The following is a 14,901-nucleotide window of genomic DNA, read 5'->3' as shown; positions in this document are numbered from 1 at the left end:
AAGTGGACCCAAGTGGACCGTAACGATATCTGTACCAAGCCACCTTTTTGCGGAGTACATCAAAGTGCGTCAATTAACAAGTGTGCTACTTCGTGGAATCAAATTGGCGCATTACCGTTCGGATACACACATGACACTCATATACTGCGAACAAACAGTTCAAACCAATGTGTTATATATTGCCCAAATATGCCAGTCGCATCTTCACAGTAAGAGTATCTCAAGTGAGGCTGCTCTATCACTGTGAAGTGAAAAATAGTTTACATGAAAAGTCCCAAGAACCAACGCCGCTTTTCCCAATACAGAGCTCTTGATGCTTTCCGACGATGTAGCGAGTCGTCTTCTCAATATTATGTGCCTGGTGCCATAGACGGAGCCCGAGTGGCGACCGTCCAGATCATGGTTCCGGAGAGATTGACACCTTCTTGTGAGTTCGGTAGTGGTTGATTGAAATGCATGTCAGACAAGAACTAATAAATTAGTTCTGGGACTCGCCACCCTGAGGAGAGCCGGAAGGCCGGGCGCCCTCTCCACCGAAAGAACCGGTGGGCTTGGGGCCCTGGCCACCGAATCCGCCCGTGGGAGGAGGGCCGGAAGGCTTGGGGCCGCGGGTGTGGGTCTGGAAGCCGGAGGGGGCACCGTCCTGGAACTCCTGGCGCTTCTGGTAGCTGCTGGAGTCGAACTCGCCGAAGCTACCGGAGGGGGACGCGCCTGAGCCGCCGAAAGAGCCGGTCGGCTGTGCGCCAGAGCCGGAGCCAGAGCCGCCGAAGCCACCGGTGGGCTGAGATCCAGACTCACCACCGCCGAAGCCGGAGCCGGAGCCGCCGGAGGGCGAGGCACCAGAGCCTCCGAAACCAGAGCCGGAGCCACCGAAGCTACCGGTAGGCTGGGCGCCGGATTCACCGCCACCGAAGCCAGAGGGAGAAGATCCAGACTCGCCACCACCGAAGCCACCGAAGCCACCAGTAGGCTGAGCACCGGACTCACCGCCACCGAAGCCAGAGGGAGAAGATCCAGACTCGCCGCCGCCAAAGCCTCCGAAGCCTCCGGTAGGCTGGGCACCAGAGGCACCAGACTCAGAGCCGCCGAAGCCGCCGAAGCTGCCAGTGGGCTGAGCATCGTCACCGCTGCCGCTGCCGAAGCCGAAGGCACGACGCTGCACGCCAGCACCAGTTCTGTAATATGGCATGTCAGTAAAGGCTGCTGGTACGAAAAACAGACATGAAGCAGGACTTACGGCTGAGGGCCGGCGGGAGCAGACTCGTCACCGCCACCGAAACCGCCAGTTGGCTGAGCACCCTCACCACCGAAAGCTGTGATCATTGTTAGTTTTGGATTGCTTGTACTAAATAGTCGGCAAAGACTTACCGCCAGTGGGCCTCTCTCCGCCGAAGCCACCAGTAGGACGAGGACCACCGCCAGAGTGGTGTCCGAAGCCCTCAGCGCCGAATCCGCCAGTTGGGAAGCCGCTGGGGAAGCCGCTGGGGACACCAGAGTGGTGGTGGTGTCCACCGGGGCCGCCGAAGCCACCGGTGCCGGAGGGGAAAGGAATGGCATCAGTTCCGGTGGGGAAGGCGAAGTCGGTGCCGGTGGGAGCCTGGTCCTGGGCGGCGACCATGGACAGGAGGAGGGAGGCGACGAGGGGGGTGATCTTGACCATCTTGACTGATTTTTTGTAGTGATACACCTAGATGAATTTCGAGATTTGTCTTTGTATGCTGATATTCGAGGAGAACTCGTGTATTTGCTGGTTTAGACGTTGGAAGAAAGGCGTTGGAAGTTTCGACTTGCGAATGAATGTTTGGTCTGGACCGAGAAAGAAAGAACCTGAAGACTAGCTTCGAAAATGACTGGAAGGACTTGAAGTTTGGGCTGAAGAGCGGAATGAGGAATGAGAGTAAACAAACCATCGACGTCGAGAGTGATGCTCTTATATCTATCATGTGTGGTCGGGTGGATAAGCCGCATTCCCGTCCAGCCTCGTGCCGCTCCCGGAATTCTAGACTTTCGGGCGAATTGTTTCTGCCTCTAATTTCCTCGAAACAAACCGTGAGGGATCATATCATGTCGGGGGTGGGTCCTCGACTACCGCGATGGAGCCGGCGGGTATCCATACACCATAGGAGCTGCAGGAGGCAGGGAAAGTGACGTGAGTAGACCCTGCGGAGATCCAGCTTGCTGGCATCATCTTTGTCGAGGATGTCTCATCCCTGGCTCGTGTTAAGTCTGCTTGCGACTTCTGAGCCATGTATGTCGACAGCATAGGAAGGGTTGTTGCAGGTTCTGAAGTTGCCACTTGAGCAACTTGTAGATTCCTCGAGTATTTTCAGGAGGCTGGAACCGGGCAATGCGTCGCAATGCTAGCCGCTTCTCACTCAGTCACGGTTCTCGACCACACTGGGCAGCTTTGACTACCATCGATCGAATTAAGCTTCTCCTTCTAGGGCCAGCACTAAGGACCCATTGGATGTGCAGACTTGTAATGCAAGGGACCCGTCTGCACAGTATTGAGCATCATTCTCAACTTTTCCGAGTAGCCCAAGGCAGGGATGTCCGAGTCTAAAGGTTGAAACATGCCTTCCCACATTTGGGATTGAGGTGGTGACGAAGCCTCACGCCCATCTTCATTTGTTTTGAAACGCGATCGTTTGCTGGCGGGTCGCCCACCTGGCTTTGAGTGGTTCGTTGACGAGTCGTCAAAAAGCTGCGTCCGCCTCCCGGGGACCCGCAATTTATGCAATGAGGCTAGTGGTTGTCTGATTCGCGCTTGGATCGAGCTGTGGTCAGGTCCGGCCAGACAATGATGGAATAGTGGAGAGGCGTACGTATGCCCGCAGGGGGCTAATTGGTGGAAGCGCATAAGCGACGGACGTCCTAAGTAGGTGAAAAGGAGACGACTGGGGTTTTGCGTAAAGAATTGAATGGCAGAGATGAATTATTGCGAGCCTGAGATTGAGAGCCCTGAGAAATAGGAGTCAATAGCCTCCTTCATGATGTCTAGAAGTGGATGCGTCGCCGACGCAGTTGATTTTTGACTCCTTAGATGCGAGCTTCGAGCTTTCGGAGGCGGAGCCTTCGAGACGCCACCACCCGAGATGCCTTGGCCCGCCGCGGCGTGCGAGGACGAGGGCGGGAGAGAAGTGATCAACGGGTCACGCAGTTTGTTTCATGTTTCCAGCTCTGACCACCCCTGCCCAGCCGCCCTCGGAGTTCCTCTTGCCATTAGACAAATTCGCCGACCTACGCGAGTCGGAGCCGGGGATTTTCCTCGACCCAGAAGAACAACGTACCCGATGTGCCCACATACCGGAAACAAGGTCTTGTGCCAAGACGCCAAGTTCAATGACCATGAGGCTCTGTGGAGAGCGTGCGTAGACACATTCTACTGCTGTGAGTGATGGCTGTGCCTGCCTGCCAACCGTTAACATCAGTCGACATCAATGTCGCCGTTTTTTGCTGGCTCTCCGTTGGCGTAACTCAATTGAGGCAACAAACGGATTGTGGTGCGCGAATTCAAAGATTGTCACGCTTAGTGATAAACCTATCGATGGCCAACCAAGGCATCCTTTGCTGGCGCGAACTAGTATCCGCCAGTTGACAAGTCAAAGGATTCAAAAGGGATTACTTTCCGACGTTCGTGGCTTCAAATCATTGTTGTCAATAAAGTGACAGCTCAGATATTTTTCCGGCCATTATTCTGCGAAATTCGTGGATGCTTTCAAGGTTCATCCCATCTCCGAGCTATTCGCAACGGCACAGGCTTCAGCCCGGCTATCAGTTTAGTAAAGAAGTCAGGGGTCCATATTCTCACCATGGCCTGGAGAGACAGAGATCCACAAGCTCAGAGTTGCCGTCGCAAGCAAAAATAGCTGTTTGCTCGTCTATCTGGGGCTACAGATCCACCATCACATGGGTTTGCCTCGGCGCTTCAATTGAAGCTCCAGCGGGCATCGATCCACACAAACCAACCACTTCCGTCCCCGTTCGCTTGGGTAAAATTTGTCCGTCGGGCCAAGGATTACCGTTTAGCTACGATCGAATGGTGTGATGTGTCTCTGGAATATTGCAAGCCAGGCGCCAGAAAGTCTTGTTGCCACGTACAATCTGTTGATGGTGGTACTTACCGTCGTCTTTAACAATGAAATCGATCATATCGCGTTTGCCCTCATTGGAAGAACCCTTTTCGAAATCTGCAACCAGAAAGGAAGGCTTTTATTGAAAGCTTTGCCACGGAGCTATTGTGCCTGCTTCGACGGACGCTGATCGGTATGCATGGCCGTGGCCGCCTCCTTGATGTCGCCACTTGCTTACGCGTGGACTTCAACGCACTGCCATGCCTCGATATGGATACGAGCTGGGAAACAAGCACGGCCTCACGATGTTGACTATCTAGAGTTCGCAGCACGGTCCGTGTGCTTTTTCCCTGGTCTCTTCTGAGAGATATGTCGTTCACGACTCCGATCGTCCGCCCGAGCTGGACCGCTCGACGAAGCTGAATTTCCTCCTACCGCCTCTTTTCTGTGATCTCTCTCTTACTTTGAAATGAACTAACTATACACACGTGCAGACTTCTCCGTCGACCACCTCTCGCCTTTTTCCCGTATACCACGACGTCTCTGGAAGGTCAAAATGCCCGAATGGCTCCCCATCAAATTGAAGTGTCAATTCCCCGAGTCGTTCCATATCCCTTTGCTCCCATCGACATTGTCAAGATATTATCGCATAGCTCCCATTGAAAAAATATCAGGGTTTCCGCAAGAGCAAAAGCTGCTCTGCTCTGCTCCACAAGACTGGTCTACGTGCCGTGCTTTTAAGAAGCATGATCCCTCAACGCAGTGAAGTTGAGAGGAAGAATGCCCTTCTCCGTGGTAGACAATTAGAGATGAGTCGATTGACAGTAGTACCGCCGGACTCCTCACTTACCAGTCATTGTCAGGTCTTGTTATGTTCATAACTTGTTTCCAAGGATGAAGTCGGATGTCCCTGTTGAAGAAATCCCTAAGCCCCAATGCGTCCATCCGCAGCCTAAAAATAACCATATATGCCTTCTCTTTTCCAGAAGGAGAAAAGAAACAGAAAAAGGAAAGACGAGAAGTCACATCGCTGACAGTATCTGGAGCGTCTAAGGCTCTGGAACAGCTTTAAAGTTGTTCTAAGCGAGCGGCCCGACAGCCAAGTGGTTCACAGGCCTGACTTTCTTCATCAACAAGGCATCCGCTCTCTAACAGGCGGTGTTTCGTTGTCCTTCCAGAAACCTCTTAAGTTCCACATGAATCTGCCGATTCACCAGCAAGAGAGAGAGAGCCCTAGACTCTTGTATGCAGCAATTCTATACTGGCATTGGGAGGGGAGTTCTGCATTGTAAGCCAGATTATACCTTCAAGTATGATGACTCCCTTCCAAGGATAAATCTCTCTTTTTATGGATATATTCTTCTTTCCAGGGATGAGCGCTTTCTGGTATTAATTGTCGCACTATCATCACAGTTGCCTGCGTCCTGTTGAACTGGTTTCTTTCTCATATCTTTGGTCAGAACGGCAGGATCGTTCGGCGGCTTCGTCGCGTTGGCGAGGGCTATGTGTGTGATTCTCATATAGCCTCTCTGACCTCGCTAGGAGATTCTGACAATGGAATCTTTCTTGGTTTAGCTTGGAAACAATTTGACGTAACGTGCGAGAGTTGCCATAATGTCGTCGAAGGGCTTTGAGCTTGGTGCAGTTAAGGGATCTTCAACTAGACAGAAGCTAATCTGCTTTCCCTGAAAACTATGAAACCTCCATTTTCCTTTGAAAGCAAGGTCTGATATCAGTACTTCACCATGAACGAAGCAAAGGCTTTGAACTTCAGCCGGCATCAGGTTGGCTCCGAAGAGGGCACCGTCGCAATCCGCTGGCGAGTGCGGTGAAGCAATAGTAAAGGTCACTCCGAGTACCCTAATGAGATCATTCAGTTAGAATGCTCGCGATGGTTGTTAGTGAGGTGGACGATGATACGGCAGAGGTCAGGCAGTTGCACAATGCACGCAGCCAACTGGAGAGGCTGCTCAAATTTTCGACGCTGATCTAGTTGACGGAGCGACACAAGTGTTGCACACATGGATCGTACCTCTAATCTGTGTTGGACTTCCGAGGAATTTCGGACGTAAGTCGCGAGAAATGTATCAACTGTCACAATAAATACATAGTGTCAATTCAATCTTTCAAAAAAAAAAAGAAAAAAAAAAAGAAAAAAAGTCACGTTGTATTCGACATATAAATTACGACGTAGCAATCGACACTCTGAGATTCCCGGATAAGCAGGATATTGTCGTTGTCTTTGAGATTTCCATTCGAGCATTTTTATTATTCAAAGCTTGAATTGACGTCCTTTACGAGGCTTGATCTAATGCATGGAGTCCGATATTGGTCTTGTATAGTAGCATGTTAGTCGCCATGTGCGCTTGATTTGGACACTGTTGGGAGAAGCATTGTTTTCATCTTTATAAAAAAAAAAGGCAATAAGCCTAGTTACATGTAGAAACCCTCTGGTCATTATAGTGTGTCGATAGATGTCTAAAAGGACGCATTCAGAGCCGAAATATAGCGAGTGTTTAAATTCGGATCATAATATGATCTCAGATATGCCTTCCGATCTACTTGAAGGCGCAACGACTGATCGAGCCCAGTCTCGTCAGAAGAGAATAGACTAGAACACGAGTAGGCTCCAACAGGGGTAGGAGTGCTCTTGCAATATCTATCACATGCCGTGTGGATAAGAGACCAAATACAAAATAAGATTAGATTTCGACTTTGTAAGAACAGGGTGCCGTGGTGGGAAGGGGGCGGGGCGGAAGCAATTAGTCTGTGGTCCACAGACTCTTTGTGTTACCACCATCAATGTCCCTCCGCCCTGCTCTTTGCTGTTACAATCTCACCTGTTAAGCCCTATCGCGATTGACTCCAGCGTACAACCTAGTCAAATTCCAGCACGAACGCTTCTAACGTCTCTCTTAAGATCGACAGATCCATCTCTCGAGCGAAATGATCTACATAGGCAGTGCTCCTCCACATAAATACCTAGCAAGCTGCGATGAGGACTACTTCCGGCCTGGAACTCCAGATCGTAATAATCATGTTCAAGGGCTTGCCACTATTCATCACAAAGACCGTATTTCGGACTCCACCGGGGCCAGCCCGGGCTCTTGTATTGGACTGGGTATTTCAGATAATGAATTATGCGGCCACAGACTTGATTATGAGTCATAAGGGACAAGAACGAAAGTGCTTGCATTGATACGTTTTCTTGTAAGCTTACAAGGGCGTGTCGTCCAGGAGCCCTCCGAGCGCTCCGGCACGCGCCCTAGATATCGCGCCTTTCGTCCGTAGGGAAGTCATCGCCGACTAAGTACGCAAATATCCATAAATGACGTTGAGCTTGGGGCTTGTGAAATGTCACCAGGCCCTACACCGAGTGACCTTCCTGCACAACAAAGGAATAACATGTCTAAGGGATTCCACATGCAAAACATTACATGATGTTGCCATTCCGGCTGCCAATGCTTCCGACCCTACGGCGTCCCCGTCGTCGATCCAAGAATGCGGCTCGCTGCCGGTCATTAGCTTGGCTCCACGTGAACACTAACACTCACCTGCGTTCGGACCATCTCAGGCCGGCCGGGGTCAGGGCCGACGGATGGGACCCACGTTCTTCCAAATTCTACTACGTATTCTATAACGGACTGGCGTAAGCGGCAAGGGCGCAACGGGCGAGCGGCTCACGGACTTCGTTGACGATGTGATAAGCCACGCGACGGAGATCCGTGGGCGCTTTGACGAATCCCCTTCTAGCGGGATGCTTAATGCACGCGATCTCGTCCGAACCCCGCAAATGAACCTGCAGGTTCGACGTGAGCTTGGGCAATAGGGTTACAGTACCATCGGCCAAAGACAAGGTTTACGTTGTGTCGGGAACAGAATTGGTCGAAACCCCCGAATTGCTCTGCGTTGGCTTTGACTTTCGGCAAGGGCACTTTAGCTTCTCTAGTCCCGTGGGTCAGATTTGTAAAGTAACAGGGCGTGTCCGCGTGTCACCGCTCGATGTGATGATGAGGGGGGAGTAGTTGCATTAGTTCTGGAGAATCAAATGTTCTTATAAATGTCGCCTCCTGGGGCGTTGATGGGCCCGGGGTGAAATGGTACGGATAGGGATACGTTCATCTCATCCTCCTCCTCCTGCCAGTGAAGAAGTCATCATGTTCACGTCGTATGCAGTCTGCCTTCTCGCAGGCTTGTCTGCCGCAGTCGGCAGTGTCTTCCCACATATTCGCCAGGAGTACAACTCGTCACCGACTGTGACTCTGGACTATGCTACCTATCAAGGCGTCAGACTCCCAGCAGGAGTGGACCAATATCTCGGGTTGCGCTATGCGGCAGCACCACTGGGCGATTTGAGATTTCGTGGGCCCCAAGATCCTGTAACAGAGTCAGGCGTTCAGGACGCGTCGAGTGTAAGTACATCCTTCGCGCTATGCACATGCAGGTTCTAGCTGACATACGTGCCTCAAGTTCGGCCCTATCTGCGTGGGAACTGGCCAAGCCGCGTCAAGTACTCAGACAGAAGACTGCTTATACGTCAATGTCTTCGCGCCGTCAGGCGCGACGCCAGACTCAAAGCTCCCTGTTTGGCTGTATATCCAGGGTGGCGGTTACTCAGCTAATGCGCAAGCCAACTATAATGGTACCGACGTAGTTCAGCACTCTGATCTCCACAACGGCACAGAAATGGTTCTTCAGTCAGAATATAACCTCGTCTTTGTCAACTTTAACTACCGAGTCGGGGCACTAGGATTCTTGGCTAGTGAAGAAGTCCAGCAAGATGGTGACCTGAATGCGGGATTACTAGACCAGAGGAAAGTGTTGGAGTGGGTCCAAGAAAACATTGCCAAGGTAAATAGTCCAAGATGAATGTTGAGGCGTTCTGTACTTGCTGACATTGTATCAATAGTTCGGCGGCGATCCATCGCACGTCGTGATCCACGGCTCTTCCGCAGGCGGTGGCTCAATAGCACATCATCTGACTGCTTACGATGGCGAGGATAAAGGGCTCTTCGTCGGCGCCGTACCCCAGTCTCCCTTCTGGCCAATCCAGCGAAACCTCAGCGAGATGGAGTTCCAGTACGATCGCTTCGTTACAGAAACGGGCTGTTCCAACGCCACCAAGGCCTTGTCATGCCTTCGATCCTTGGATCTGGCCACCATTCAGAAGGCGAACATTCTTGAACCCTTCCCTGAAGCAAGCGACAGCCCACTGCCTCTATGGTACTGGCTTCCGGTGACCACTGGGCCCGGGACGCTGGTTCCTGATAACCTTTACAACTCTTTCGAGGCAGGAAAGTTTATCAAGGTGCCTATTCTGATCGGCGACGACACAGATGAGGGAACTGTATTCGCGCCCAACGCCTCCACTCAGGGTGACGTGTCACGGTTCTTCAAAAACAACTACCCGCTCCTTGATCAAGCCCAACTTGATCAGATAAACCAGGCGTATCCGCTTCAAGACCCCTTACCGAAACACGCGGCTTACTTCCCTTCGGCGGCAGCAGCATATGGCGATGCCACGTTCACCTGTCCGGGGAACACCATGGCCGAGACAATGTCGTCCTTTTACGAGCCCGGAAAAGTGTGGAACTACCGGTACAACGTCATCGACCCCGTAAATGTGGCTGCAGGACTAGGCGTGACTCACACCTTTGAGACTGCCGCGATATTCGGGCCGGGCTTCGCAGGCAGCGTCGCAGACAGCTATTATACGACAAACGCCGAGATTGTGCCTGTGGTCATGAACTACTACATCAGTTTCGTCAGGGCCCTGGATCCAAATATCTATAGGTACCCGGGAACGCCGGTGTGGGAGACATGGGGGGATTTTGGGGGCGGGCGGGGGTTCAGGTTGAAGTTTGAGACGAATGATACGGTCATGGAAGAGGTGCCACAGCAGCTGGCGGACCGTTGCGCGCTATGGAAGGGGTTAAGCGACGCGATGGAGGTATAACGCATATAACAAACCTGATTCAGACAATAATAGCAACCTAATACGATTGGGTACTACACATGGATGATTCAGCATCCTCGTGTGTTGCATTCTATTCCGTCCCTGATTTTCAAGATCCTTTGCGTTGCATTCTTTTTCGTCCCTGATTTTAAGGTTTCGTTCCGTAACTGCGAGGTCCATGGCAAACAGGAACTTTTCGGACGAATACGCCGCTGCCAGGTGCTGCAACGGAGATCCAATCATCTGAATTCATGCAGATCATACCCCCTGACTCAAGGGGGCTTCCGAGTGCAGCAGGGCGGCCGCAGGGCCACTGTAGCTGTCACCAGATTTGACCCTGAACAGTTGTTCCTGCATTTGTGGGGCCGCGGCCAAGCACACCGACGATTTTTTTGGACCCTGAATAAAACACAACTGCCAAGTTACGCAAGTTATGGTTACAGGCAGCCCGACTCTATTGAAGTTTGTTTCGGCTGACGATCCACAAGCGAGTGTTAATGCAGTTGTCCGTTGACCGTTCGCGTCGGGTAGGAGTGCATGTGGCTATACATGTGGTCATGTGCATGTGCTCATATGCTGCTTATCAAGGAGGTCACCCTCTCGGTTTGTGCTACCGAGTTGGTGTCCTGAAAGATTGAAATAGAACTGTTCGCTTCTTTCTTACTACTACTGCTATAACAACCAAAATTTTCATTATGCCCCATCAAATTGACCAGTTGCCCGTCGACATTCAGTCCCGCATCTTCCACAAACTTGAGCAGGCGTCGAAGTCCGCGCAGAGCGCTACGATCTATTCTGTCACAGAGGTAACAGCACCCGACGTGAACCGGCCAATACGCGTGACCAACAGCGTGAACAAGAAGGCGTTGCGTCAATCTCTTCAACAGAATGGGACGCATCTCATGGAGGACCTGAATTTCTGCGTCCGCCTCGGAAATCTAGACAACGATGACAGCAGCATCGGGCCAGGCAAGTCCGGTGTCTCGACAGCCGCCCGGGAAATTATCAGTGGCATCCACACACTCGACCAGAAGAATATCAATCTGGAGTACGACTTTGGATTGGGAACCAAGTTAGAGCCGGACGTGAAGGTGTTTGGGCAGTCGCGAGACGAAGAAGCTCTGCTACAGCTCGAGAATGAACAAACATGGAGACGCCTGCTGGTTGATACCTGGAACACGTTGACCGCAAACCATACCGCCACTCACCTTTCGATGAAATCATTCGTACCAGTCTGGTCATCCGCCTTCTACTCCACTGCATTCCGCCAATTCCTGGCCCGTCTCGATAGGCTCGATATCCATGTCTCGGGCATGAAGAATGGACACCGGAGTATTAACACCGTGCCCGCTTATAACGACTCTTTGCAATCACTGCTTAAGGTGTACTTCTTGCGCGCGAGCTCGCTAAAGCACCTCTCGCTCCACGCTTCCCAGTCAGCACCACTGGGCGCGAGAGGGAACTATCACATCCCCTTGTCCCTCAAAGCCACGCAGCTGCCCGCGCTGGAACACCTGTCTCTCAAGAACTGCTTCATCGGCTTTGAGCTCGCGCACTTCATCAACGGGCACAGGAGCACGCTTGAGACGCTGGAGTTGGACAACTGCTATGCCTACCGCGGCACTTACGACGGGCCGGACTCTGGGGGCATGCAGTGGGCACCGTTCTTCGCCCTTATCAACAAGCCTGGGATGAAGCTGCGCCGCCTGGTCATCAATGACGCCCACATCCCTCTCACGATCGACGACAAGCGGCTGGAGAAATACAATCCCGACACGGCGAACGAGCCCGAGGACGTGAAGAATGTACGTCGTGCGCAGAGACGGGAACCGAGGAAGAGGCTGTTCCTCTACGCGTATTTGAGAGACTACTCGGGCGAGCTATGGATGAACAAGGACTCAATCGTTGCCGCATTTGAGACTGGTGATGACCAGTCGGCGTACGATGAACTGATGGCGAGGGTGCAGGGTAATGCGGTGGGCGAGACATCAATCGTGGGCGCGGAGGACCACAGCATCGTGAAAAAACAAACCCCTGTTGACGAAGGCGTGGAAATATTTGAACTCTCTGCATAATGGGCATATTGGCGCATGGTAGGAAGAGGGTTTTTGGCATACTTTGATACACGATAAGTGAGTGATACCAGCTGTTCAATTTCTTTTCTTTTCTTTTTGGCTTCAGCAACCGACATTTCCATTAGACTTGCATTTTGGCAGAGCAGCATGAGGAGGAAGACATAGAAATAATTTCCATCAGCTCGACTGTTCGTTTCCGTCTCTTCGCCCAGTTCTCCCCCGAGTTTTGGGGCACCAAGCCATCAAGCGGAGCTTTGACCGATGTCACGGTACCCAGTAGAACCTGGCCATTTCCCCAAATCTGGCATTACATCCGGCCATGACGGGGTATCTCCACCCTGATTAGCGTGCTCACAGGTGCATCGTGACTCCTCACTCTCATGTTTGGCAGCCAACGTGATAACGGCGGACCCCAGCTGGCATATCTGGAGTCTGCAGCTATCACCTCCTAGCAATCAATTGGGACGTTGCAGCCGATTATCTACCATGCCATGCCGGGTCTATGTCAATTCGGAAATGATTTCGACTTGGAAGAATACATTACCGGCACCAGTGCCTCTAGCGCTGCCGGTCATCGACCAACCTGCCAGCCTGCCCCTTGGGCTTGCCCCAACTCGTTGAAGCGCCGTTGCACTTATCATCGATGCCAAGGGGGGCCCATCATCACCGCCCCATGCCTAGCCATGTGTTGCGGGGAAAGCGCGTATCGTGACCAATTTCTCGGTGGATGTCGTATGCCCACGCGAGGGAAAGGCGATGTCATATAAAAGCGAGGCGGGAACGCCAAGGCGTAAATTGAAAATGGGGGCTCAGGCCGACTGTCTCTTGCTCTCTCGCCATCGGGACCAAGAAGTGGACTGACCATCAGATGCTGTGGTTTCGCGCGATTCTTGGTGGAGCCCTCGCGGCCAGCGGCGTGTCTGCCTTCACTGGCAACACGACGGGCTATATTAACGATCTGTTCGATCAGTCCATGAGCTTCCTTGACCAGATCTACGACCCCAACGCCGGTTATCTGTGGTACTTCTACTATCCTCTCGCCGCGGGTAAACACGAGACTCGGTCGACGGTGTGGTATGCCGCCGGGTTGCTGCGCCGGAATGAGGGAGACGATGTGGATAACGCGGTCAAGATTATCACGAGCGTCATTGGTGATCAGCAGAAGAACATAAGTGCTCAATGGTACGAATACTGTGCCCTCTACCCCTGAGAGCCCAAATCTGCGCGACATTGCTGGGAGAATGCCAATATGCCAGCTTGCTAACGAAGATGGGATTCATAGGTTCGGAGACTACACCAAGTACCCCGAAGAACCAACAGTCGGCACAGCTTGGTATCCAGAGAACGTATGCCAATTCTTCGCCCAATTCGTCCCGCACTTCGCAAATGATCCTCACTGACGCGTATTTTACAGATTTACAACTCGTGGGACCCCAACTGGCGAGGCTTCATCGGCACCACTCTGATCGTCATCTACGAGGAATATGGGCACCTGCTCCCATCCCAGGTCCAGACGCTCATAGTCGAAAGCATGCGAAACAACACCATCGGCGACAGCTACCGCGTCGGCGGCGTGGACGGCGACAACCTGTACCCAGCGTACTCGAACCCGGCGCTGATGCGCGCGGTGGCGTCGGGCTGGACGGGCCGCAAGCTCAACGACAGCAACATGACGGCGGCGGGCGAGGCGTACGCGCAGGAGATCCTGGACCTCTTCGACCGCAACAACACGCTCTCCGAGTTCAACTCGGCCACGTACGCCGGCATCAGCCTGTACGCCCTGACGCTGTGGGCAAAGTACATCCCGGACGACGGCTCGTCCGTGATGCGGGCCAACGGCGCACGCATGGTCGCCGACATCTGGACGACCGTCGGCGAGCTGTACAACGCCAACCTGCGCAACGTGGCCGGCCCCTGGGACCGCACGTACGGGTGGGACATGAACATTTACATCGGCATCCTGAACGCGTACATCTGGTCGCTGGTTGGCGCGGACCGCGCGCCCGGCATCAACACGGTCAGCAAGGGCGGGCGGACCCCGGCGTGGGCGACGACGCACGCCGACGACTTCGAGATCGCGCCGCTGCTGGCGGCAATATTGCCGTTCCACCACACGCTGATCCCGGACTCGGTCGTCGAGAAGCTGGCGGCGTTCCCGGGCGAGCACACGTACACGACGGCAGCGCTCTCGCCGCCGTGGGACCTCGCCCCGCGCAACGTGACCAGCTGGATCGGCGAGAGCCTGACCATCGGCGCCGAGAGCTTCGACCAGACCGTCGTGGGCGGCGCGTCCATCAACCAGGAGCAGTGGGCCCCGGCTGTTGCGCAGTGGCTCCGGGCCGACGGCAGCATCGGGTGGTTCTCGTACTATGCGACCGAGTCGGCCATGCAGGTCGACGTGCAGCCTTACCGGCTCGAGCTGACGTACCCCAAGGGCTACGAGAGCAGTATCTTCACGTTCATCATTGGATCGAATCCATTGGGCCAGAAGAGGGACGTGTTGGAATGGGGTGATGTGATGGGACTGAATGTCAACGTCAGCGGGACGGTGGACCTGAGCCACGAGGTCGCCTTTTGCGGCCTTGCCGGTGGTTCGTGCGACATTATCCATGGCTTCGAGTTCTGGAATTTCACCTATGTGATGCCAGCTGGGAGCTCGGACACGCCAAACATTGTATTGGAGCTCGAGCTTGTGTAAAGTGGGCGAAATGGTAACAGGAAGACGATCAAGGATGTAAATCTATGTAGAACGCTCTGCAAAAATCAACCTGTACATACTCTGCGCAAGGGTAGCACT

At 53.1% G+C, this 14,901-nt stretch overlaps 4 protein-coding genes across 4 annotated transcripts; 3 read left to right on the top strand and 1 right to left on the bottom strand.

The window, feature by feature from the left end:
• Positions 1-478: 478 nt before the first annotated feature.
• Positions 479-1,660, bottom strand: J7T55_002898 (uncharacterized protein; the record flags this gene model as incomplete). Its single annotated transcript, XM_053138020.1, has 3 exons — positions 479-1,175; positions 1,238-1,313; positions 1,369-1,660. 3 exons carry the CDS (start codon positions 1,658-1,660, stop codon positions 479-481), a joined length of 1,065 nt encoding a protein of 354 aa, XP_052998766.1.
• A 6,570-nt stretch (positions 1,661-8,230) lies between these two features.
• J7T55_002897 (carboxylesterase) lies at positions 8,231-10,029 on the top strand (the record flags this gene model as incomplete). Its single annotated transcript, XM_053138019.1, has 3 exons — positions 8,231-8,485; positions 8,544-8,924; positions 8,983-10,029. The coding sequence occupies 3 exons, from the start codon at positions 8,231-8,233 to the stop codon at positions 10,027-10,029; spliced, it is 1,683 nt and encodes a 560-aa protein (XP_052998765.1).
• A 695-nt stretch (positions 10,030-10,724) lies between these two features.
• On the top strand, positions 10,725-12,104 carry J7T55_002896 (uncharacterized protein; the record flags this gene model as incomplete). Its single annotated transcript, XM_053138018.1, has 1 exon — positions 10,725-12,104. The coding sequence occupies one exon, from the start codon at positions 10,725-10,727 to the stop codon at positions 12,102-12,104; it is 1,380 nt and encodes a 459-aa protein (XP_052998764.1).
• Positions 12,105-12,972: 868 nt separating this feature from the next.
• On the top strand, positions 12,973-14,802 carry J7T55_002895 (uncharacterized protein; the record flags this gene model as incomplete). Its single annotated transcript, XM_053138017.1, has 3 exons — positions 12,973-13,286; positions 13,387-13,450; positions 13,519-14,802. The coding sequence occupies 3 exons, from the start codon at positions 12,973-12,975 to the stop codon at positions 14,800-14,802; spliced, it is 1,662 nt and encodes a 553-aa protein (XP_052998763.1).
• Positions 14,803-14,901: the final 99 nt, after the last annotated feature.

This window comes from Diaporthe amygdali (assembly GCF_026229845.1).
Source record: "Diaporthe amygdali strain CAA958 chromosome Unknown NODE_3_length_2959817_cov_65_330692, whole genome shotgun sequence".
In the NCBI taxonomy this organism is placed as follows: Eukaryota; Fungi; Ascomycota; class Sordariomycetes; order Diaporthales; family Diaporthaceae; genus Diaporthe; species Diaporthe amygdali.
The sequence above is the reverse complement of the archived record's forward strand: the minus strand, read 5'-3'. Positions and strand labels throughout refer to the sequence as shown.